Source organism: Moschus berezovskii, chromosome 25 (assembly GCF_049115385.1).
Source record: "Moschus berezovskii isolate FMDL1 chromosome 25, NW_MosBer_1.0, whole genome shotgun sequence".
In the NCBI taxonomy this organism is placed as follows: Eukaryota; Metazoa; Chordata; class Mammalia; order Artiodactyla; family Moschidae; genus Moschus; species Moschus berezovskii.
In genome coordinates this window covers 12,291,623-12,316,051 of record NC_142484.1, presented here as the reverse complement: position 1 = coordinate 12,316,051, position 24,429 = coordinate 12,291,623, and the positions used below count along the sequence as shown (strand labels likewise).

At 44.8% G+C, this 24,429-nt stretch overlaps 1 protein-coding gene across 3 annotated transcripts; it reads left to right on the top strand.

Moving 5' to 3' along the window:
* Positions 1 to 476: 476 nt before the first annotated feature.
* MS4A8 (membrane spanning 4-domains A8) lies at positions 477 to 20,399 on the top strand. 3 transcript variants are annotated; one of them, XM_055415847.2, is made up of 7 exons: positions 478 to 784; positions 1,081 to 1,300; positions 3,292 to 3,414; positions 9,434 to 9,493; positions 11,456 to 11,581; positions 19,694 to 19,807; positions 19,985 to 20,399. In XM_055415847.2, exons 2-7 carry the CDS (start codon positions 1,082 to 1,084, stop codon positions 20,084 to 20,086), a joined length of 744 nt encoding a protein of 247 aa, XP_055271822.2. In that variant the 5' UTR covers positions 478 to 784; position 1,081; the 3' UTR covers positions 20,087 to 20,399. The 3 variants fall into 3 exon arrangements, with proteins under 3 accessions (XP_055271823.2, XP_055271822.2, XP_055271820.2); XM_055415845.2 differs by having other exon boundaries at positions 479 to 784; positions 1,078 to 1,300; XM_055415848.2 differs by lacking the exon at positions 9,434 to 9,493 and having other exon boundaries at positions 477 to 784; positions 1,078 to 1,300.
* Positions 20,400 to 24,429: the final 4,030 nt, after the last annotated feature.

The following is a 24,429-nucleotide window of genomic DNA, read 5'->3' as shown; positions in this document are numbered from 1 at the left end:
TTCTAGCCATCTGATCAGTTTCATCTGTTCACTCAGCAAGCATTGGCTTAGTGCCTATTATATGTCAGTAGGAATACAAAGGTGAGTGTGTCATGGACTATTCCATCACGATCCTCAAAGTCTAGTACGACAGTTTTTGTGCACTTCGCCTGTGTAATTCACATGATGTTCATCATGGATGCCACCATATGCCTGCCCACTCTTGGGCATGTTCTGCTTTTCTACAGACTCTGATGTAGAGCTTGTGACATCAGTTCATTGCCATTCTTATTTTACAGGCTGTGGCTCCCCTTTTCTCATGCAGTTTATTGATTTCAAATTCCACTTTTTGTTTGAAGTCTTTTGTAATCTCTTCAAATCCAGTGAATCAGTTTCTCCTTCATTCTCCTGTGAGGGTCTCTTCTTTCTCTACTGGATTGTTTACGCCACTCTGTCTTGCATTACAGCCAAGACATGACCACTGTACACCCAGTTCCTTCTTGTGTCTCCCAGGGCACCACACACAACTCTTCCCTCTCCCGTAAATACTTTCCCAACTGAATTGCAATTAAGAGGCTCTTTGACCAAATCAGGAAGTAAATATGGGTGTGGAAGCTGAGCTCTGCATAAACTGGTAACCAAGCCTGTATCTGGGAGGAAAGCAGAGTGGACTTTGGATCTTTTTAAACCCATCCCCAAACCCAACCCAGTGTGTTCACTCTCTAAGGAAAAACAAGCCACTTACAGCAAAGAACTGGGAACAGACAGAAAGAAGCGAGAGAGACTTCGCCGCTGGCAGAACAAAGTGAGTACCCTTGATCTAATAGTTTCTATGTTTAACTGAGGGGCAGTGATAAGTTTTGCTGCCAAATGAGATTTGAATGAACCTGGGTGTGGGGTGGAGCATGTGGCAGGGTTTATTGTATCAGCTTTTGGGGTTCTGCTCCTAAAAAGAGTAGAAAAAGAAAAGAAAATTTTAAACCAGACCAGAATTCATAAGTAACCTGTGTGTGTGTGTATATGTATATATATTCTTTTTCTTCATTATAGGTTGTACAGTAGGTCCTTCTTGCTTATTTTATTGCGCTTGTTTTTCAGCAGCATGAATCCAACGACTTCAGCAGGCCCCATGGCCAACTCTGTGTTTGTGGTGACACCCCCAAATGGGTACACGGTGCTCCCCGGGGGCATGTCTCAGGTGCCCCTATATCCAAACTACCAGTCCCAAGTCCATGTAATTCACGGGAACCCACCTGGTTCGTGGCCATCTGTGAGTCAGCAACCCACCGAGAGAGCCCTAAAAGAAGGCAAAGCCTTAGGGGTAAGTGAAACTTCACTCTGCAGGGAGAGGGGGTCACATGGCTGGAGCTGGAGGAGGGAGGAGTTTTGGAAACACAGACACTCCAAATCCAGTAACTGTGGTTGGAGCCGACCCGGCCTCTCCAAACTCAGATCTGTGGGAAAGCTCAGCTGTGTAGCATCACTAGGGCTTCTGTGCAGGCCTTGTATTTTTTGACTCAGGCATTTTAGGAAAGAGGAAGAAAAGCAATGGGGGAAAAAAAGCAGTAAGCTGACACCTGTGTTGATCCATGTGGCCTGTGGAAGAAAGTGGGTTCAGCAGACCATGAGGTGAAATCTAAAAGAGCTTGAATAGAATATCTGCCCAAGAGGAAAAAAAGCACATTAGAGAACTAACAAAATAAGCGATCCCAACAACTTTCCCCCTAAGAGGTTGTCCTGGGTAGTTCAAGGAGAGGCCCATTTCATGGCAGTGTCTGGATTCTGATCCAGACTGTCTGGAGCTCAAATCCTAGCCCCACGCCCATTCACTGTCCATGGGATGTCAATAAATACAATCTCTAGGCCAATTTGTATTTGCCACATTTACAAAATACCCAATCATTCCATTTCTGAGCCTTTGTCCTGCAGGTATACTTTCACATGCAAGAAATGGGACAGCTATGAGCTTACCCATGGCAGCACAGCTGGTGATCACAAAAGAATGGAAACAACCAAAATATCCATCAACAAAACCCTGGTTAAAGCCATGTATTGTACCTCCAAAGAATGAAATGTAGCAAAGCTTTAAAAAGAAGAAGTAAGCTCTCTCTGCAACAGTGTGGACATAACCATCAAACTGTCCACGGGGCCATGCCTTCTCTGAAGGATAGGTCCTTCAGAGGATGAGTCACCAGGGAAGGGTCTGTTTCAGGCCCTCTCTCCTAGTAATAGTTCCTTGGCTTGTGGCAGCATAACTTCAATCCTGACACCCATGGTGTTTTCCTGTGTTCATGAATGTGTGTCCCCACATGGTGTTCTCTTTCAAAGGACAGCAGTCAGGGACTTCCCTGGTGGTTAGTGCTCAGCACTTCCATTGCAAGGGGTATGGGTTTGATAGCCAAGGAACTAAGATCCTGCGCATCACATGGCATGGCCAAAAAATTTTAAAAGGACGGTAGTCATATAAGATTAAGGATTTCCTAAGTGGCGCCATGGTAAAGAATCTGCCTGCCAATGCAGAAAATGCAGGGGTTGCAGTTTTGATCCATGATCAGGAAGATCCCCTGGAGAAGTAAATGTAAACCCACTCCAGTATTCTTGCCTGGAAAACCCCATGGACAGAGGAGCCTGGCGGGCTACAGTCTATGGGGTCGTAAAGAGTCAGATACGACTAAGCACGCATGCACATATAGGATTAGGGGTTCAGCCTACTCCAGTACACCTTATATGACCTAGTTTTATCTGCAGCAACAGTATTTCCAAACAAAGCTATAATCTGAGGTGCTGGGGATCAGAATGTCAGTACACGAATTTGATGGGGGAGAGGCAGTCACAATTCAATCCATAACAATATCCTAAAGACGTAAGTGATGAGCACGAAGATTTATCTACAAAGATGTTCATCACAGTGTTATTTATAATATGAAAAAAATAGAAACAGTCTTACCAGTACAAGCTCTCTGCTCCAATGACTCCACGGAACATCCACACGACAGAATCTGGACAGCCCTTAAAAAAACATAAGTTTGAAGGATATTTAATTCCATGAGGCCATGTTCATGATGAAATGTTAACTATAGAGACATTGTGAATTATCCATGTATATATCTGAAAAGAATAATGAAAGTTTATCCAACAAAATGTAAACCATTTTTTTCTCTGAGTGAGGGGGAATGGTGGGCAGTTTTTATTTCAATTTTATATTTTTCCATATTATGTTTTAGACCAGGGAAGCAAAAGATTTATTAAAATAAAAAGGGGGCAGTATCCAGACTCAGAAACAAAGGGTTCCATTTGTGGCTCTCCTGACAGGCCATCCAGATCCTGATCGGCCTGATTCACCTCGGTCTTGGTTCCGTCATGGGGACAGTCCTCGGGGGGAACTACACTGCTGTTTCATTCTACGGAGGCTTTCCCTTCTGGGGAGGCGTCTGGGTGAGTAATACGAGTCACCTCGCAACCAAGTTCTCAGAAAGTGCCAGCACACTCTGGGCCACCTTGTCAAGTTGTGCCCTGCAGGTTCCCAGCCAAAGGGGCAGGCAGGATGGAAACCCAGCTCAGGTCTTGTTCACCAAACGAACTACTTTGCTTGGGCTGCCCTGACAAGTGCCACTGACCGGGTGACTTACACAACAGAAATGTGTTATCTCACAGTTCTAGAGGGCAGAGACCTGAGATCAAAGTGCCAGCGAGTTTGGTTTCTTCTGAGGCCTCTCACCTTGGCTAGTAAACAACTATCTCCTCCCCTGAGTCTTTGCATGGTTGTGTGAGTGTGTGTGTGTATATATACCCTAATGAAAAGGTGTGTGTGTGTGTGTGGGTGTGTGTGTGTGTGTATACCCTAATGAAAGGTTGCTGCTGCAAGCAGAACTGTGAACAACGCTGGGATTTTTGGCCTCCGAAGAAGAGGAATTTGATCTGGGGCGAGTGACAAGACTTGATCACTCAGAGCTTTTTGTGTAATAAAGTTTTATTAAAGTATAAAAGAGATAGAGAAAGCTTCTGACATAGACATCAGAAGGGGACAGAAAGAGTGCTCCCTTGTTAGTTTCTAGCAAGGAATTAGATACCTATTAGCAAGCTACTTGATAGTATATTAAAAAGCAGAGACATTACTTTGCCAACCAAGGTCCGTCTAGTCAAGGCAATGGTTTTTCCCGTGGTCATGTATGGATGTGAGAGTTGGACTGTGAAGAAAGCTGATCGCCGAAGAATCGATGCTTTTGAACTGTGGTGTTGGAGAAGACTCTTGAGAGTCCCTTATACTGCAAGGAGATCCAACCAGTCCATTCTAAAGGAGATCAATCCTGGATGTTCATTGGAGGGACTGATGCTAAAGCTGAAACTGCAATACTTTGGCCACCTCATGCGACGAGTTGACTCACTGGAAAAGACTCTGATGCTGGGAAAGGTTGGGGGCGGGAGGAGAAGGGGACGACGGAGAATGAGATGGCTGGATGGCATCACTGACTCTGTGGACATGAGTTTGAGTGTACTCCGGGAGTTGGTGATGGACAGGGAGGCCTGGCGTGCTGTGATTCATGGGGTCGCGGAGAGTCGGACACGACTGAGCGACTGAACTGAACTGAACTGAATTAGACTCTGATGCTGGGAGGGATTGGGGGCAGGAGGAGAAGGGGATGACACAGGATGGGATGGCTGGATGGCATCACTGACTCGATGGATGTGAGTTTGAGTGAACTCTGGGAGTTGGTGATGGACAGGGAGGCCTGGCGTGCTGTGATTCATGGGGTCGCAAAGAGTCGGACACGACTGAGCGACTGAACTGAACTGAATTCGAGAAAGGGAACACCTCAAAACTGAGAGAGCTGCACCAGGCCCCTCACCCACAACATGTATGTTGAGAGAGCATTGGCACAAGTTGAGTCATCCCCAGCCATAAAACAATTGACATGAATCTTGAAGAAAGGCAGACTTCCAAGCAAATACATAGTTCGTTAACATAGCTTAAGGAAGAGATTTCCATGAGAAAAACACATTGGTTAGCTCAAGGTTTCAGATAAAGTTAAGTTCAGACAGAACCAGGTGTCACCATGACAACACAGGATTAGAAGAGAAAAGAAAGAAAAAAACGTCTGCCACTTGTAATTTTATTTCCTCCAGCTGCTTGGGGACCTCTGGCCTCCCTATCAAGGCTATTAACACTCTCACTGATCGCCTCGTTTCTTAAGAACATAGTCATATTGGTTTATGTCCAAGTCCAACCCTGATGATCCCCTTTAACCTTAGTCAGCTCTTTTTTAAGTCAGATTTTTTGGTTGTTGTTTGGTTGATTTTTTCATTTATTTATTTGTTTATTTGGCTGTGCTGCCACGGAGTTGCAGTGTGCAGGCTCAGTAGTTGTGTGCATGGGCTTAGTTGCCCTGTGGTAGGTGGGATCTTAGCTCGCTGACCACACATTGAACCCACACCCCTTGCGTTGCCAGGCAGATTCCTAACTGGACCTAAACAGATTCCTAAATGGCCACTGGAGCACCATGAAAGTCTCCCTTATTCATCTATTTAAAGGCCCTGTCTCCAAAAAGAGTCATATTCAGAGGTACTATCGGTTAGGGCTTCAGAAGATATATTTTGAGGGGAAATAATTCATCCATAACACCAAGGGTTACAAGACAATTCAAGACAACATTCACCCAGAAAAGCCACTTTCCTAATCCACCCACCCCAGAGGGCAGGGAACATTTTTCTAGTTTATCAACCCAGAGGAGCTACCTAATTCCCACAAAAGCACCCATGTGTAAAAAAATATATTGGGAACAGCCCTCAAGTGTTGTTCAATGTAGACCCACAACCTGAACTCCAGGAGAAAAGCATTTCCACCCATGCTCAAGGGTCAATAAACCATTAAAAAATGGGGACTCAGCTTAGAGTCCACTGAAGGGCTTCTGACTCCCCATTCTGGTAAAATACTTGGGGGTGTTTTCTGTCAAAGTCTATAGCTTTCATCAGATTCTCAGAATGATTTGTGACTTCCTAGAAGGTTATTTAACTTATATGCAGAGTACATCATGAGAAACGCTGGGCTGGGTGAAGCACAAGCTGGAATCAAGATTGCCAGGAGAAGTATTAATAACCTCAGGTATGCAGATGATACCACCCTGATGGCAGAAAGCAAAGAACTAAAGAGCCTCTTGATGAAAATGAAAGAGGAGCGTGAAAAAGCTGGCTTAAAACTCAACATTCAAAAAACAAAGATCACGGCATCTGGTCCCATCACTTCATTGCAAATAGATGGAAAAACAGTGGAAACAGTGACAGACTTTATTTTCTTGGGCTCCAAAATCACTGCAGATGATGACTGCGGCCATGAAATTAAAAGACGCTTGCTCCTTGAAAGAAAAGTTATAACCAGCCTAGACAGCATATTAAAAAGCGGAGATATTACTTTGCCAACAAAGGTCCATCTAGTCAAAGCTTTTGTTTTTCCAGTAGTCATGTGTGGATGTGAGTTAGATTATAAAGAAAGCACTGAAGAATTGATGCTTTTGAATTGTAGTGTTGGAGAAGACTCTTGAGAGTCCCTTGGACTGCAAGGAAATCCAACCAGTCCATCCTAAAGGAAATCAGTCCTGAATATTCATTGGAAGGACTAATGCTGAAGCTGAAACTCCAATACTTTTGGCCACTTGATGTGAAAAACTGACTTGTTTGGAAAGACCCTGATGCTGGGAAAAATTGTAGGCAGGAGGAGAAGGGGATAACAGAGGATGAGATGGTTGGATGGCATCACCAACTCAATGGACGTGAGTTTGGGTAAACTCTGGAAGTTGGTGATGGACAGGGAAGCCTGGCATGCTGCAGTTCATGGGGTCGCAAAGAGTCGGACACGACTGAGCGACTGAACTGAACTGAGAAGGTTAAGGAGCACAAGTCCTTTCTCTTCTCCAAGGCATTGTCTTTAAGATTGTTTTGCATTTTCCCTAGTGTCCTCCTCCTACACACACACACACACACACACACACGTACGCACACACGTGTGTACATACACACTCCTTCCCCCTCCACCCACCAGTCTCCCTTTCCTCCATGCTGTTATATAGTCTGTCCCTCAACTCACACACCTGTCTATGACTCAAATGCAACTTTTCTGACAAACAGCAAAATTCCAGAGTAACCTAGATGTCAGCCAAAGTCACCTTATCCCATGAGATTTAAATAAAATAGCCTGGGGCTTCCCTGGTGGCTCAGGGATAAAAAAAATCCACCTGTCAATGCAGGAAACAAGTCAGGAAGATCCTACAAGCCTCGGAGCAACTGAGCCCATGCACCACAGTTATTGAGCCTGTGCTCTAGAGCCGGGGAGCCACAACTACTGAAGCTCAGAAGCCCCAGAGCCCATGCTCTGCAACAAGAGAAGCTTCTGCAATGAGAAGCCTGTGTACCCCAACTAGAGAGTAGTCCCCACTCTTTGCAACTAGAGAAAGGCTAGCACAGCAATGAAGACCCAGAACGGTCAAAAATAAAATGAATAAATACATGAAATTAAAGGGAACAGGCCTCAAAAATTTAAGGACTACTATAATAAATTTCACAATAACTAACTAAATAAAATAAAAGAGCCTAGAGTTAGCCCCCGTCCTCATTCCCACACAGTATCTGCAAAGTGGCTGGGTTCATGCTCTAGGGAATGTCTTTCTCGGCGTCACTGCTCCCTCTCTCTCTCTTGCTCCCATATGTCTCATCTCCTGAGATTCTGGTCTTCTCTCTGCTCTGCACAGACCTAACTTGAAACCAACCCCTCTTCCTGCCCCTAAGCACTCACAGGGCACCTGTTCTGTATCACTAACTTTAATGGAGTTCGGAGCGGCAGAAAGGACTAACATGCCAGACAAAGAACACCTTGCTATTGAGCATTAGCCTCCACTGAGTATTAAGTGCCCAGTGGCTGGCCTGACATTTCAAATGCCTCACTGGCCACCTCCTCTTCTGCCAGTATGCTCAGTGACCTTCAACCCTCCTCCCGTTTTTCTGCAGTTTTGTTCTTAGCTGCCTTCTTGACTCCAGGACTGTCTTTCTATTTCTTAAAGATCAGTAATGCCCTCTTCTAAAACAAGGGCCCGTCTCCTTTGGCATCTTAAAAGGGCCATCAGGAACATCAGAAATCCAGCCTTTTGTTCCCTTGCTTCTTCATCAAGTCTCTATAAACAGAAGGGTGTACAACTGAGATCCGTTTTTACACTTCTAGGATAAATGGCATTCCCCTTAGAAGGCATAAGCCACTCGAGTCAGTTTTCATTGTAAATCACCATTTACACTCCCAGGCACATGCATCCACCCTGACTGGGAGCAGGTAGAGAGTGGGGGTTAATACCATGGGACCTGGAGTCAACTCTTTGGATCTGACTCTCAACTCTGCTACTTTCTGGGTGGTCTTGGATGCATTATTTTAAATCTCTAAGCCACAGGACTTTCCTGGCCGTCCAGTGGTTAAGAATCCTCGCTTCCACTGCAGGGGTGTGGCAGGTTCAGTCCATGGTCGAGGAACTAAGATCCTGCATGCTGCACAATGTGGCAAAAAAACATAAATAAATAAATAAAAAGCAGGATGTAAATAAATCTCTAAGCCTCAGTCCACCATCTACAAAATGGGAAGAATAATAGTGCCCGATGGGACATCATGCAGTTAAATAAGGTAAAGTTATAAGAAACACTTCATGTAGTGCTCAGTAAAGCTTTTCCTAAACAGTAGCTGATGCCCTTTCAGACCACTGTTGCTGCCATGTTGGGCAAATGATGGTAGGTAATCTCTCCAGCCGCTATGCCTACAGAATACCAGTGCTGAAATAAATGCACACAATCTACCTTGCAGTTCTCATACTGGACGTTCAGTTTTGTAGACATGTGACACTTCTCTGAGTCGCTGAAAGTTACTCACCTAGGTGTGCAGACGGGCAAGGATTGAGGTTGGGTTAAAACATCTCAAAGCAGTACAGCTGGTAGCCTTTCCTTCTCCCCATCCCGAGTCCCCGTGCCCAACTGAATGCTGAGATATGGGTTGGAAACCAACAAGATATTGTGTGTGGAAAAGTTAAAGAAAAAGAAATAAACAACAGTTACTCTGTATAGGATCTACTATGTGCAAGATACACTAAATGCCAGATGAGGGGTATAAATTTTCTAGGGACAATGACATGTCCTTTTCCCCCTTTTCAAATGAGGAAATAAATATTTGAGAAACGAGTAACTTACCCAAGATCACATGAGTTTCAAGCCAGAATTTACAGCTAATCTGCTGGATCCCACTTCACTGACCGGTGATGTGGTACAAAACAGGCACTCATCCATCCATGCGTTCCTTCCCCGCACGTTGAGCTGGGTCTCAGTAGAGGAACGTAGTGTGTGAGAGAATGTGTGTGTCAACTGAATCATGGGAGCCTGAAGACAGGGGCCCTAACCCCTGAACTCTTTCTGAACCATCTCTCTTCCTCGTCAGTTCATCATTTCAGGATCCCTCTCAGTGTTGGCAGAAAAGCAGGCACAATCTTCTTGTCTGGTAAGTCACATCCTGGGACTGACTCTCCCAGCTGGGGACCTATAGGAAAGACGCACCAGGGGGAAAAGAAGATTAATCCCTCCCTCATCCACGTACCTACTCATAACCAGACATGGGCTCTGACACGTTGTTGTTCAGTCACTCGATTGTGTCCAACTCTTTGTGATCCCCATGGACTGCAGCACGCCAGGCTTCCCTGTCCTTCACTAGCTCCCGGAGTCTGCTCAGACCCATGTCCCTTGAGTTGATGATGCCATCCAACCATCTCATCCTCTGTTGCCCCCTTCTCCTCCTGCCCTCAGTCTTTCCCAGCATCAGGGTTTTTTTCCAATCAGTTGGCTCTTTGGCCAAAGTACTGGAGTTTCAGCTTCAGTATTAATCCTTCCAATGAATGTTCGGGGTTGGTTTTCTTTAGGATTGACAGGTTTGATCTCCTTGCAGTCCAAGGGCCTCTCAAGAGTCTTCTCTAGCACCACAGTTCAAAAGCATCAATTCTTCTGACACTTGCTCATACATAATCACAGGGCCACATGAACCTGGCCAGAGTTCCAAAAAGGAAAATGTCTAGAGGACTTAGGGGAGGGAAGGGCAATGCAATCACATTAGTTAGGGCATTAGACTTAACTTCCCAAGGACATTCTTATAGGAGGAGGAACAGAGCTCCCAGGGGCCCAGGGCTCCCCGACAGCTGAACAGCACACAGAGCAGGCCCCCGTTTCTTCAGGACAGCCAAGGAGGCTCAGGCACCTGCCTCTCTAAGGAAGCCAGCCAAGGAGCTCTGTAAATCAGCATGGACAAGGCTTCATGGTCCCCTAACAGTATGCCCAGAAAGTACTCTGGTTCCTCTCACAAGCAGGTTATCCAGCCTGAGAGGCTTCAAGGTAACCGGGTCCCTACACCAGATGAAATCTATTTGAAAATCTCCAAAGGAAAGCTCAAAATTATGGGCAGGTCTATGTGCAACTGGGCTTCCCTAAGTGGCTCAGCAGTAAAGAATTTGCCTATCAAAGCAGAAGGCATGGGTTCAATCCCTGGGTCAGGAAGATCCCCTGGAGAAGGAAATGGCAACTCACTCCAGTATTCTTGCTGGGAATTCCCATGGACAGAGGAGCCTGGGGGGCTACAGTCCATGGAGTCACAAAGAGTCAGACATAACTGAAACAACTAAACAGCAACAATTTTCTGCTTGTGGCCCAGAATAATGGGGCACCAGAGCCTGTCACATTCCAAGACACCAGAGGTTGATCCTCCCACCCACCTCCTATGGGATAAAAGGATGGAGTGTTTCACAAAGATTATTCTTGGGGACACTTGTCTGATGACATACTCTGTAAAGATGGGTAGGTAACCTTGGAGAGATTTCTATTTAGTAGCCCCCCGCCTCCACCAAAGATCCATAATCCTTGTTAAAGGCTCTGATAAGTCCTGCAGCAAAGACCTGTTTAACTTTGTTTAACTTAACTTTATTTCAAAGTTAATTTAGCCCCAAAACTTTTTGTTAAAAAAAATTAAATTAAAAAAAAATTTAATATTTATTTACTTTTGGTTTCCCTGGGTCTTTGTTACCTTACAAGAACTTTTTCCCTAGTTGCAGTGAGTGAGCGCTACTCTCTAGTTGCAGCGTGAGGGTGTCTCACTGCAGTGGCTTTTCTTGCTGCAGAGCACGGGGCTCTAGGCTCACAGGCTTCAGGAGTTGTGGTACATGGGCTTAGTTGCTCTGCGGCATGTGGGATCTTCCCAGACCAGGGATTGAACCCATATCTTCTGCGTTGGCAGGTGGATTCTTTTACCACTGAGCCACCAGGGAAACCCCAGCCACACTCCTTTCTGCACAAAACACTGTCTTGTTTGCTGCAGAGCTAAGATTCTGGGAAATCCTGTTAAGAAATACTTGTTGAGTCGCTGCTCATCTCATTTACAATTATTTTCCTCTCCCATTCTGAACTTTTGTATCTTTTTCAGCTGAATAGCAGCGTGGGATTCAACATTGTCAGCGCAATCTTCTCCATGGTTGGAATCTCACTCTTCATCGTAGATTTAATTATCACTTCTCCCTACGCCTACCCTGACTATCACACCTGGGGCAGGGTGAGTATCCCTCCTGACCAGTGTTCCTCTGGGTTCCACCTTAGCTGGATTTAGGAATTGTTGGAAAGGGCCTGACATGTGTGTTTTTGAAATATGGTTTTCTCAAGGTATATGCCCAGTAGTGGGATTGCTGGGTCATATGCTTGTTCTATTTTTAGTTTTTTAAAGACTCTCTGTACCTCTTTATATTCTTATCAACAGTGCAAAAGGATTCCCTTTTCTCCATACCCTCTCTAGCTTTTATTGTTTGTAGATTTTTTGATAATGGTCATTCTGAATGGTGGGAGGTGACACCTGATGGTAGTTTTGATTTGCATTTCTCTAATAATTAATGGAAACCCACTCCAGTGTTCTTGCCTGGAGAATCCCAGGGATGGGGGAGCCTGGTGGGCTGCAGTCCATGGGGTCGCTAAGAGTCGGACGCGACTGAGCAACTTCACTTTCACAATAATTAATGATATTGAACATCTTTTCAAGTGCCTCTTGACCATCTGTGCATCTTCTTTGGGGAAATGTCTATTTAGGTCTTCTGCCCATTTTTTGATTGGGTTGTTCATTTTTTTTTATTGAGCTGCATGAGCTGTTTGTATATTTTGGAGAGTAATCCTTTGACCATTGCTTCACTTGCAAATGTTTTCTCCCATTCTGAAGGTTGTCTTTTTGGCTTATTTACAGTTTCCTTTGCTATGCAAACTTTTTAGGTTTAATTAGGTCCCATTTGTTTATTTTTGTTTTTATTTTCATTCCTCTAGGAGGTGGGTCAAAAAAAGATCTTGCTGTAATTTACATCAAAGAGTGCTTTTCCTACACTTTCTTCTAAAAGCATTATAGTGTCCAGTCTTACATTTAGGCCTTTAATCCATTTTGAGTTTATTTTTGTGTATGGTGTTAGGTAGTGTTCTAATTTCATTCTTTCACATGCAGCTATCTGGTTTTCCAAGCACCACTTACTTATTGAAGAGACTCTCTTGTCTCCATTGTATTCTTGCTCCTTTTGTAATAGATTAGGTGACCATAGGTATGTAGGTTTATCTCTGGGCTTTCTGTCCTATACCATTGATCTCTATTTCTGTTTTTTGTGCCAGTACCATACTGTCCTGATTACTGTAGCTTTGTAGTATAGTCTGAAGTCAAGGAGCCTGATTCCTCCAGCTCTGTTTAAAAAGACACCTGTATCCCAATGTTCATTGTAGCACTGTTTACGGTAGCCAGGACATGAAAACAACCTAAGTGTCCACTGACAGATGAATGAATAAAGAAGATATGGTACATTTATACAATAGAATATTACTGAACTGTAAAAAAGAATGAAATTGAGTCATTTGTAGAGATATGGATGGACCTAGAGTCTGTCTTTCAGAGTAAAGTAAGTCAGAAAGAGAAAAATACATATTATATATTAATACATATGTGTGGAATCTAGAAAAATGGTACGTATCAATCTAGTTCCCAGGGCAGGCATACAGACGCAGATGTAGAGAACGGATGTGTGGGCACTGGGCAGGAAAGGGAGGGTGAAATGAATTAGGAGACCAATTTGCTATAAATACACTGGACTTCCCAATAGCAGTACACTACCATGTCCCTTGGACTGCAAGGAGATCCAACCAGTCCATTCTAAAGGAGATCAATCCTGGGTGTTCACTGGAAGGACTGATGCTAAAGCTGAAACTCCAATACTTTGGCTACCTCATGCGACGAGTTGACTCACTAGAAAAGACTCTGATGCTGGGAAAGGTGGGGGGCGGGAGGAAAAGGGGACGACAGAGAATGAGTTGGCTGGATGGCATCACTGGCTCGATGGACATGAGTTTGAGTGAACTCCAGGAGTTGATGATGGACAGGGAGGCCTGGCATGCTGTGATTCATGGGGTCGCGGAGAGTCAGACACAACTGAGTGACTGGACTGAACTGAACTGAACTGAACTGAACCATGTATAAAATAGTTAGCTAGTGGGAACCTGCGGTATAGCAGAGAGCTCAGTTCAGTGCTCTGTGATGAGCTAGACAGGTGAAGTGTGGGGCGAGGGATGCCCTAGAAGGAGGGGATATGTGTATGTTTATAGCTGATTCACTTGGTTGTACAGCAGAAACTAACACAATATTGTAAAGCAATTATATTCCAATAAAAAAAGAAGAAAGGGCCCAACAAACAACCTTCTCCTCCAAGTGCGGTAAGAACTGCAACAGAATTTAAAGTCCCTGATCATTCTTAGTTTCTACTTTTGTAAAACAGTATCTACCATATGACACTATTAAGAAATTTTTTAATTTATAATTTCATTTATATAACTATACATTTAATGCACATGTACCTGCCAACCTGCCTCTACTCACCTTTTGCCTTCCTCCCCATCACTGGGGATAAGCAGTCAGTAAAGATTTTCTGTAAAGGGTGAGAGAGTAAATATCTAAGTCTTTGCAGGCCTCTGTTTCAACTACTCCACCCTATCTTATAGTAGGAGTGCAGCCATAGAAAATACAGAAACAAATGAGCTTGACTATGTGCTGATAAAACTTTATTGACAAAAATAGGCAACAGGCAGGATGCAACCATAATTTGACAACCTGTGCTCTACATCAGTGCCATCCAATAGAAATAGAACATGAGCCAAGTATATGATTTTGAATTTTCTAGTCATCATCCTGAAAGGGGTGAATAAATGAAATGAATTTTAATAATATGTTTTATTTAATCCAATAGATTCAAATGTCATTTCAACATGTAATTCATGTAAAAAATCATCTTATATTTCGTATTTGAGATATGAAGTGTTTGAAACACACGATGTATTTAGCACTTGCAGCCTAGCCACATCTCAAGTGTTCAGCAGCTACACAGGGCTCGTGGCTGCTGGATACAAGAAACCAGCTATAGATGAGTCTTGTGTAAATTCAACCTCTCCGTCTGTACAGCAGAGTTCATCTCCTCCCCCTCCTCACAGCCTTTCTTCTATATCAGCCATTCTTCCCTCTGACTGGAGTTTTCCCATCAGTATATGAACATGCTTTTGTTCCCTCCATTGTAAAAAAATCAACCAACCTTCTCTTGCACCAGATCCCACCCTATTTCTCCGGTCCTCTTTGCAGAAAAATCCTAAAAAGATTTGTCTGCCCTCACTGTCTCCAACTCTCTCTCCTCTTACATTTGCTCTTGAGCGCACTCTAATCAGACTTTCTGCTTCACTTCTCCAAACACTTCCTGTGCTCTAAGCCCGCAGTCAGGCCTCCTCTGTGACGGATGTCTCACGGCGTCCAGGCTGTGCCCTGCGGCTGGTCCTCCTCAACTCTCTCCCTCCTCCCTCTCCTTTGCTGGTTCTGCTCTTTTCCCGGCCTCCGAGGCTGTCCTTGGTCCCCTTTGTTTCCTCTGCTTGCACTGCCTTGGCAATCTCATCTGATGGTAACCACAAACACCTTCTCCAGAGTAAAGAGCCCCAACCCAAATCTCTCTCCCATACTCCAGTCTCTTGTGCTCAACTGTCCACCCAACATCTTGAAATGAACGTGTCCAACTCTCCTCTCCAGATTGTACTTCCCAGACCTTCCCTTGGATTTCCTTATCGCAGTTGATGACAACCGCATCTTTCCACTCAGGATACACCTTGGAATCATCATTGACCCTCTCTTTCTCTCACACCTCCCTGCCAATTCCTCAGGGAATCCTGTTGGCTCTACCTTTAAAATGCATCCAGCATGCAACCATTTTCAGCAGTTCCTCCAGTTCCTCTCTGGCCAGAGTCACCATCACCTCTCAGCTTCCTAATGATACCAACTAGGGCTCTTGGCCTTCCCCAATCAATGGAAATTGACTAGAGGTCAGACAAGAAATTCAAGCAAGGCTTTATAGCCTGTTGCAGCAAGGGGTGAATGAGGACAAACAGCAGCTTCCCCTGCTTGCTCACTACCTGGGAGGGCGGGGTGAGCTTGTTCCTTGCATAGGGTGAGGACTTCCCAGGCGGCTCAGTGGTAAAGAACCCACCTGCCAGGGCAGGAGATATGGGTTCCATCCCTGGTTTGGGAAAATACTCTGAAGAAGGAAATGCAACCCACTTCAGTATTCTTGCCTGGTAAATCTCACCAACAGAGGAGCTTAGCGGGCTACAGTCCATGGGATTGCAAAAGAGTTGGACATGGCTTAGTGACTAACCAACAACAGGAGTGTGTCCAGGGACTAGGCTAGAGGGGCGGCTTTGGTGTTTTGCCCACCCCCGAGGTGGTGTTGTGTGCCTTGGACATGCGCAGTATGCTGCTTTTGCTCCTAACCTGGTTTTGCTCCAGGCTCTTCAGAAGTGGCAGTTGGGTTTTTTGGTTTCTTTGTATCTCTTGTCCATAATTTTGCCCCAACTGAACATGCACACAGTTATTTTTAGTCCCATATAGTTTCTTTGTATTTTGTTGTTCAAGAAGAGGTGCGTCCAGGTACAAGCATTGCAGCATTGCTGCCGAGGGTCCCAGGCCCCAGCCTGTTTCACTAACTACTCTCCCTGCTCCTCCCTTGTCTCCTAACAGCTGTAAGCACAGCAGTCAGAGTGAGCCTTTCTGAGATGTAACATCACATCGCTTCTCTGCTCAAAACCTGCTACTTCTCCCATTTTACTGACACACACCAAAAAAAAGGCCCATGTCCTTACAGGAACCTAAAGATGCACCCCACTCCCTGGCTATCTCCACTTGAACCACACTAACCTCCTTGATGTTTCCGCAAACACACCAGGCATATATCAATCTTCAGGCTTGGAAAGTTCCCTCGGATATCCCCCAAGCCCCCTTGGTCCTTCAGGCTGTTTCTCAGTAACCACCTTCTCAAAGAGACCCACCTGAATGACAGAACCACTGCACTTAAAAGCATCACCTACACTATCCCAGGATCCTTCTCCCCCACATCCCCGATTTACTTCCCAGTAACCTTAACCATTGGAGAAGGCAATGGCAACCCACTCCAGTACTCTTGCCTGGAAAATCCCATGGATGGAGGAGCCTGATGGGCTGCAGTCCATGGGGTCACTAAGAGTCAGATGCGACTGAGCGACTTCACTTTCACTTTCATGCATTGGAGAAGGCAATGGCAACCCACTCCAATGTTTTTGCCTGGAGAATCCCAGGGACAGGGGAGCCTGGTGGACTGCCATCTATGGGGTCACACAGAGTCGGACATGACTGAAGCGACTTAGCAGCAGTAGCAGCAGCCTTAACCATCATCTGACGAACTCTGCAGTTTACTTGTCTGTTATATTTGATGCTTACTAACTGTCTCCTGCCACTAGAATATAAGCTTCATAAGGGCAGGGACATTTTTCTGTTTCATTCACTGCTCTGTCTCAAATACCCAGGCCCATGTCTGGAACATGATTGACAGCTCATAACCATTTGTCAAATCAATACATAAATGTGCCTGGCATGGCCTATACTCGGTAAATAGAAACCATTAATTGTTATTTGTTTTGATCAGAAGTCCTTCCCAAGACTTTTGTCTCCAGGATTTGTGAGAAGAACCTCGCCCCAGAGAACCTATTGACCATGTCCATGTCTTTTATCAAAAGTACCTTGAGTTTCTCCCCTTCTGGAAACACTTTATGGCTCCCAGTTGCTTTAGGATTAAAGTCTAAATTCCTCAGCCAGGTATTTATTGCTGCCCAGAGACCTGGTTCCAACTCTGTGTGCCCTGCCGCTCACTTCCCTTCCAATCCCTTTGCTCCCCCAGACTTCCAGCTCCTCCTGTCCCCCCCCCCTACACTCCCATCCCCATCTTCCCCTCCGCCATTCCCCACCCAGAAAGGCAGGCATGGAGAAGGCTTGCATCTTTCCCCTCTGGGAAATAGGAGGCATGGGGTGCTCATTGGAAGAAATGAGGAAGCAGGTGCAGGTGAAGAGCTCAGGGAGTAGGGGTGGGAGGGAGGGGAAGAGGGTCAGGAAAGACTAAGCCACACAGCACTGCCAACGCCCTGCAGTGGAGGCTGCAGTAACTTTAAGTCAGAAAACTTGGCTTCTAATCTTGGTTCTGCCCATGTCTTATCTCAGAAGAAGTCCTCCCACCCCAGTTGCCCACCCCACCATCAGACCTCAGGCCTGGCATCTGAACCAGAAGAACCGGACTTCATCTGATCTTTGTAAATGATGACCCAAGGGATGGGGTGCTCCAGGAGCTCAACAAGCATGAATTAATGCCCATCAAATGACACACATCTAAACTCTCTGTGTATGCTCAGTAGCTCAGTCATGTCCAACTCTTTGTGACTCCAGGAACTATAGCCCACCAGGCTCTGTCTCCATGGGATTTCCCAGGCAAGAATACAGGAGTGGATTACCATTTCTTATTCCTGGAGAATCTTCCCAACCCAGGGATCAAACTCACGTCTCTTGCATCTCCTTCATTGGCAGGCATTGGCAGATTCTTTACCACCGAACCACCTGGGAAATCCATCTAAGCTGCTTGAAGGACCCCTTTTCCATGAAGGGTTTTCTTTATAAAAAGAATTGTGTTAAAAACAATTTTAGAAAGGACCAGAATCATTTGAAAACACTTCCTTCCTGAAACTCTGTGATTCTTTGACTAAGATCTCATCATCCCAACTTTCCATGTGCTTGGACCACCCTTTTCTAACCCCACCCTCTCTAACTCATGTAGGGTGAATTCCAACTCTTGTTCTCCTCAGTGTCCCCGAGGCACCTTTCCCCCCACTCTTTTATAACTCTTAGTCTGTCTGATGTGGATTGTAATTATCCACATCCGTTTCTGTCTCCCTCATTCAATTGTGCCTCTTGGGATGCTTCTCTGAGCCCCTTATACCAAACAGACGTTCAATAAATGCTTGCTAAATTGAGAGGGAGGCAAAGGAAAGGAGGAAAGATGGGGCCTCTCCAAAAGGGAGAATTCTCTGAGCAGCTGACTCTCCCCTATGTCATTTTAAAATTATAATCAATAATGTATATTTGGTACCCTACCATGTACTGTGCACGTTTACTTTCATGTTTAGTATTTCATGTGATTGGAATCCATATGGCAGTTGGGGTCATTCAGCCCTGTTCTTTAAGAGGAAAATAGATTCTACTCAAACTCTCTCCCCAGGCACAGCGGGAGACCCTATTTTCCTGGGTAATCTTGGAGAATAGCAAGGAGGGGGCTTGGATTTCCCCAGGTCCTTAGGTGAAATCTATTTTTGCTGAACTAGTTCAAATTTGGGGGCCTTTCACTCATTCTTTCGGAGAAGGCAATGGCAAGCCACTCCAGTACTATTGCCTGGAGAATCCCATGGATGGAGGAGCCTGGTAGGCTGCAGTCCATGGGGTCACTAGGGGTCAGACACGACTGAGCAACTTCACTTTCACTTTTCACTTTCACACATTGGAGAAGGAAATGGCAACCCACTCCAGTGTTCTTGCCTGGAGAATCCCAGGGACGGGGGAGCCTGGTGGGCTTCCGTCTATTGGGTCACATGGAGTCAGACACGACTGAAGTGACTTAGCAGCAGTAGCAGCACTCACTCTTTTTTTCCAAGCCTAAGATAGCCCCAGTTACTTCCCTCTACAAAATGGCAGTGTCACAAGCCAAGAGAATGACCTCAGTAGCTGACTTTCTCTAAAGGTTCAGAGAGATGGTAGAGGTTTACCTCAGAGCCCAGGAAACTACTGATTTCTGAAGGTTAGGCATTCCTGTTTTGTGAAGTGTCATCTTTTCATGAGACGCCCTTTTCTGCAGCTGCCACCTTCCCACCACCTTGCTCAGTCCCATCTTTCTCCTCTACCCATACTGCTTCTATCTGTGGCTTGTCCATACTCCCAGATTTCTATTCACTTCCTACACAGAACTGTTCCACTGTTTCACTGTCTGACTCCAGACCATACCCCAGGTCCCTCATATCTGAAGCACAGTGTCAAGAGGTTTCCCTGGACAGTGACTATCCTCTCTTTTAGGGCAGCGTTGCTAGTAAGTGTTAAGATAAAATTTCTTTCACAAACACACTTGGCCTTCACAAAAACCCAGTGAGGTACTTTCCCCTTGAAGCTGAGATGAGGTTGGGGGACTTCATCAAAGCCATAGCGATGGCCTCTGCAGAGTCAGAGCTCAGACTCCCAGACATGCACTCAGGTCCTCCTGGTCCATTCTGGTTCCAGGTCCCGGGAATGGCTGTTTCTGGTTTGCTGCTCATCTTCTGCCTCCTGGAGGTGTGCATTGCAAGTGCATCTGCCCACTTTGGCTGCCAGCTGACCTGCTACCAAACCAACAACGTGAGTCCCAGAGGCTCCTCGGAGGATGGGAAGAGGTCCCAAAGAGGGTGGAGACTAGAGGGCTCATCCTACTCCCCTTCCTGCCCAGGAACAGGAGGGCTCCCTTGGTCCCTAAAGGCATGCCCAGTGCTTCTTGCTTCATCACTGGTACACTTCCTGTTTGCCTGTGTTTTCCAGGTGGGCGTGGTCATCCCAAATGTCTACGTGACAAACCCAGCGGTCATCCCAGAACCAGAGAGCTCGCCACCTAATTATTCTGAGGTCCAGGGTGACAAATAAGCAAACCCAAATGTTCTAGAAGCATTTTTCACTGGAACCTGAAAGAATACCTCCCCTGTCTGGGCTCCTGAAACCAGATTCTTCCTTCCCTGACAATCTAAAGGAAACATCTCTCCAATGGCATGTGTTCCTGGACTTGATTCCGTTCAGCCTGGTAGCTGTGCTGTAGACAGGAATTTAAAATGGGTTTTAACAAGAAAAGGTCCTCCCTAGGGCATCCATGCGTGGGTGCCTTTGGGCCACACATGTCTAGACGACCCAACCTTCATTCTTTCAATTTTTCATTCATTTAATAAAAATGCACTGAGGATTTGATATGTTTCAGGCTCTAGTCACAGCAAAAGGAGGGTGAACACTGTGGAACACAACTGCCCTTGACCGCAAGGAAATTCTGGCCTCAGAAGAGAGGATAATATACAAGCAATTTTCTCTGACTTGGAGAAGAAATGTGAGGATATGAAGCGAGAGAACAGACAGGGATCTGATTTAGTCTGGCAGTGAATCAAAAAGGAATGTGGAAAGCATTAATTGCAGCAACATGGATGGACCTAAAAATGATCATACTAAGCGAAGAAGTCAGAGAAAGACAAATATCATATATTACTCATATGTGGAATATAATTTTAAAAATTGATACAAATGAATTTATTTACAAAACAGAAGCAGACTTACAGATATAAGAAACAAACTTGTGGTAACCAAAGGAGAAACCTGGCGGGAGAGATAGATCAGGAGCTTGGGATGAATATTCACACACTACTGCATGTAAACAGATAGATAACCAGCAAGGACCTACTGTACAGCACAGGGAACTCTACTCAATACTCTGTGACAACCTAGATGAGAAAGAATCTGTGAAAAGAGTGAATATGTGTATATGTATAACTGATTCACTTTGCTGTATACCTGAAACTAACACAACATTGTCCATCAACTATACTCCAAACAAAATTTTTAATTAAATAAAAGGAATGAGGAAAGCAGAGAACAAGGCAAGTTGAGGAAGCAACATTTTTAGTGCAACAAGAAAGCCTACTGTGTTGGGAAGATCTTTGGAAAGAGTGAGTTATCCACTAAATGATCAATCCCTTTTCTTTGCTGTTATAACCGATGCAATAGGGCTCAAGATTCAACATTGTCTTATGATAGCTTCCAAAGTTATGAGGCTATACATCTTTACGTATAAAAGGACAGGGACTAATTCCTGTATGAAATGGCTGTACATTCATAACTTCTAGATGCACACATTAATTTTAATACTGTTATCCACAATGACCAACTGACTTCCAAAAGTTTCCATACCAGTGGGTTAGAACAATTGTCCCTAAAGATCAGGTGTTCTCAAACATCTCCCTGGTGTCAGGGAGCAGAGGAAGAGGGGGAAATTAAGGACAGTACCAAGGTTTCTGCCTCAAGTAACTGGGTGAACAGCCATTTACTGAGATGGAAAAGGCTAGAGTAATAAAAGGTTTCAGAAGAAAAGCCAAGATTTCAGTAATATGACCTTCAAGAAATTATAGGAACATCGCATTTCAGAAAGTGAAAGTGTTAGTCACTGAACCATGTCTTGACTCTTTGCGACCCCATAGACTATAACCCACCAGGCTCCTCTGTCCACGGAATTCTCCAGGCAAGAATACTGGGGTGGATAGCCATTCCCTTCTCCAAGGGATCTTCCCAACCCAGCTTTTCAGAGGTGGCCCCAAATTTAAAGATAACTTCTATGTGATGCTTGAATATTCCCTATAATTACCCCCATATTTACAGCATCACCCAGGAGCCTGTTAGACATGCAAGTTCTTTGGCCCCACCCCAGACCTACTTAATTAGAAACATAGCAATCTGTGTTTTAACAAGCCTGCCAGGCAATTCTGATGCCCACTCAAAATTTGAGAACCTCTTTTCAACAGTATCTTCAAATATTCCTTCTAATCTTGAGCACCTTGTATGGTGGTATATATTATGATGGTGTCTCCAAAGGCAGCCAGCACCATCCTTAGACACCTCTTCTGAGAAGCTCTTCTAAAGAGTGAACTGTGTCTAAGTGGAAACCCAGATAAGACATTTCCCAAACTCTCACCTGGGAGACAAAATGATGACCCTTCCCCTTTAGGGCTGAACAATCAGAGACTAAAAAAGATTCAGCCCCACCTATCTATTTCCCATCAAAGCTATTGAAAAGCCCAGGTCCCTTACCTTCCCCTCAATACTTCTACCCTCTTTCTAGATAGGCTACAGATAAGTACACTTTCACATGTTGTAAAGTTAACTCAGGAAAGAGGAGTCATCAGAAAGAGGCTGGACAGATGCAGAGGATAATTAAGGCAGGAACAGCAAGATCAGACTTTGCCCGGCCAATAAAACCCTATAAAGGACGAATCCCTGGGCCAGTCCAACGGCTGCCAGAAGTCATTTTGCCATCGGAGAATACCCCCCAACTTCCACTACTGAATAGCACCCAGGGATATAGATACTCCCTAATATGTCGAATGGACTCAATCTTCTGAAAAAAAGAAGGAATTGATGTTTATTGAGTCAATATCTACTAAGTTATTCTTCTCAATGCCTTTTCACCTTCATTATTTCATTTCCCAATCAAATGATACAGAGTGGCATTATCTACATTTTAAGAATAAGAAATCTGAAAATATGGGGCTCAGAAAGGGTAATTTGCTCAAGTCTATTGCTCAAAATTCTCTAAGCCAGGCTTTAGCAATACGTGAACTGTGAAATTCCAGATGTTCAAGCTGGTTTTAGAAAAGGCAGAGGAACCAGAGATCAAATTGCCAACATCTGCTGGATCATAAGAAAAGCAAGAGAATTCCAGAAAAACATCTATTTTTGCTTTATTGACTATGCCAAAACCTTTGACTATGTGGATCACAATAAACTGTGGAAAATTCTGAAAGAGATGGGAATAGCAGACCACCTGACCTGCCTCTTGAGAAACCTGTATGCAGATCAGGAAGCAGCAGTTAGAACTGAACATAGAACAGAGTGGTTCCAACTATGAAAAAGAGTACGTCAAGGATGTATATTGTCACCCTGCTTATTGAACTTATATGCAGAGTACATCATGAGGAACGCTGGGCTGGAAGAAGCACAGTTGGAATCAAGATTGCTGGGAGAAATATCAATAACCTCAGATATGCAGATGACACCACCCTTATGGCAGAAAGTGAAGAAGAACTAAAGAGCCTCTTGATGAAAGCAAAAGAGGACAGTGAAAAAGTTGACTTAAAGCTCAACATTCAGAAAACTAAGATTATGGCATATGGTCCCATCAATTCATGGGAAATAGATGGGGAAACAGTGGAAACAGTGGCTGACTTTATTTTTGGGGACTCCAAAATCACTGCAGATGGTGACTACAGCCATGAAATTAAACGACACATACTCCTTGGAAGGAAAGTTCTGCCCAATCTAGATAGCATATTAAAAAGGAGAGTAGTCAGGCATGACTGAGCGACTGAACTGATTGTTATTCAGTCACCAAGTCATGTCCAACTCTTTGCAACCCCATGGACTGCAGCACACCAGGCTTCCCTGTCCCTCACCATCTTCCAGAGTTTGCCCAAGGTCATGTCCATTGCATTGGTAATGCTGTCCAACCATCTCATCCTCTGTCGTCCCCTTCTCCTCCTGCCTTCCATCTTTCCCAGCATCAGGGTCTTTTCCAATGAGTCAGCTGTTCGCACCAGGTGGCCAAACTATTGGAGCTTCAGCTTCAGTATCAGTCCTTCCAATGAGTATTCAGGTTGATTACTTACTTAAGTTTACATCACTAGCAATTGGTGGCATTGGATTTGAAACTATGTCCCCTGCAGACAAAACTCACATTCTTTGACTGCCTCATCCTGACCTGCCCACAGTGCTGGCTCTGAGACAGAACGAAAGCCCATGATGGTGTGAGGATGATAAAGTCACTGTCCATTGTGTATTAAAATCATGATCCTCCAAGCTACTCCCTCACGGTGTGGAGGAATTGGCTGTGATCCTCCCACCTATTCTTGCTGTTGTTAATCAGAGGCTTTCATGGTGATGGAAGCTGTAAGCACACCACCCTGGTTAGGGGGAGGGCTCTATTCACACGAATAGGGCTTGACCGGCACTGTAAAGGGAAGAATAAATGTCAGCAGCGGCAGCCCCACCAGTGTTTTATGGGACTGGGTTACGGGTTTCAACTAATATTCAACACAAAATAAATAATGACTAACCAGGAAATAAACCAGATTGGTAAACAAACGGCCAGACAATAAAGGGAGTTTCCTCCACCAACCATCAGCCCCACACAAGGAAGGGCAAAATACCAGTAGGGCAGAGAAAAGTGCAGGAAAGGAGAA

What these genes read in the sequence shown, in the direction of transcription:
- MS4A8 (XM_055415847.2), top strand. Translation starts at nt 1,082, where the DNA reads ATGAATCCAACGACTTCAGCAGGCCCCATGGCCAACTCTGTGTTTGTG. An exon ending in CCTTCTGGGGAGGCGTCTGG is followed by an intron (nt 3,415 to 9,433) that starts GTGAGTAATACG and finishes CTTCCTCGTCAG; the next exon opens with TTCATCATTTCAGGATCCCT. An exon ending in AGGCACAATCTTCTTGTCTG is followed by an intron (nt 9,494 to 11,455) that starts GTAAGTCACATC and finishes TATCTTTTTCAG; the next exon opens with CTGAATAGCAGCGTGGGATT.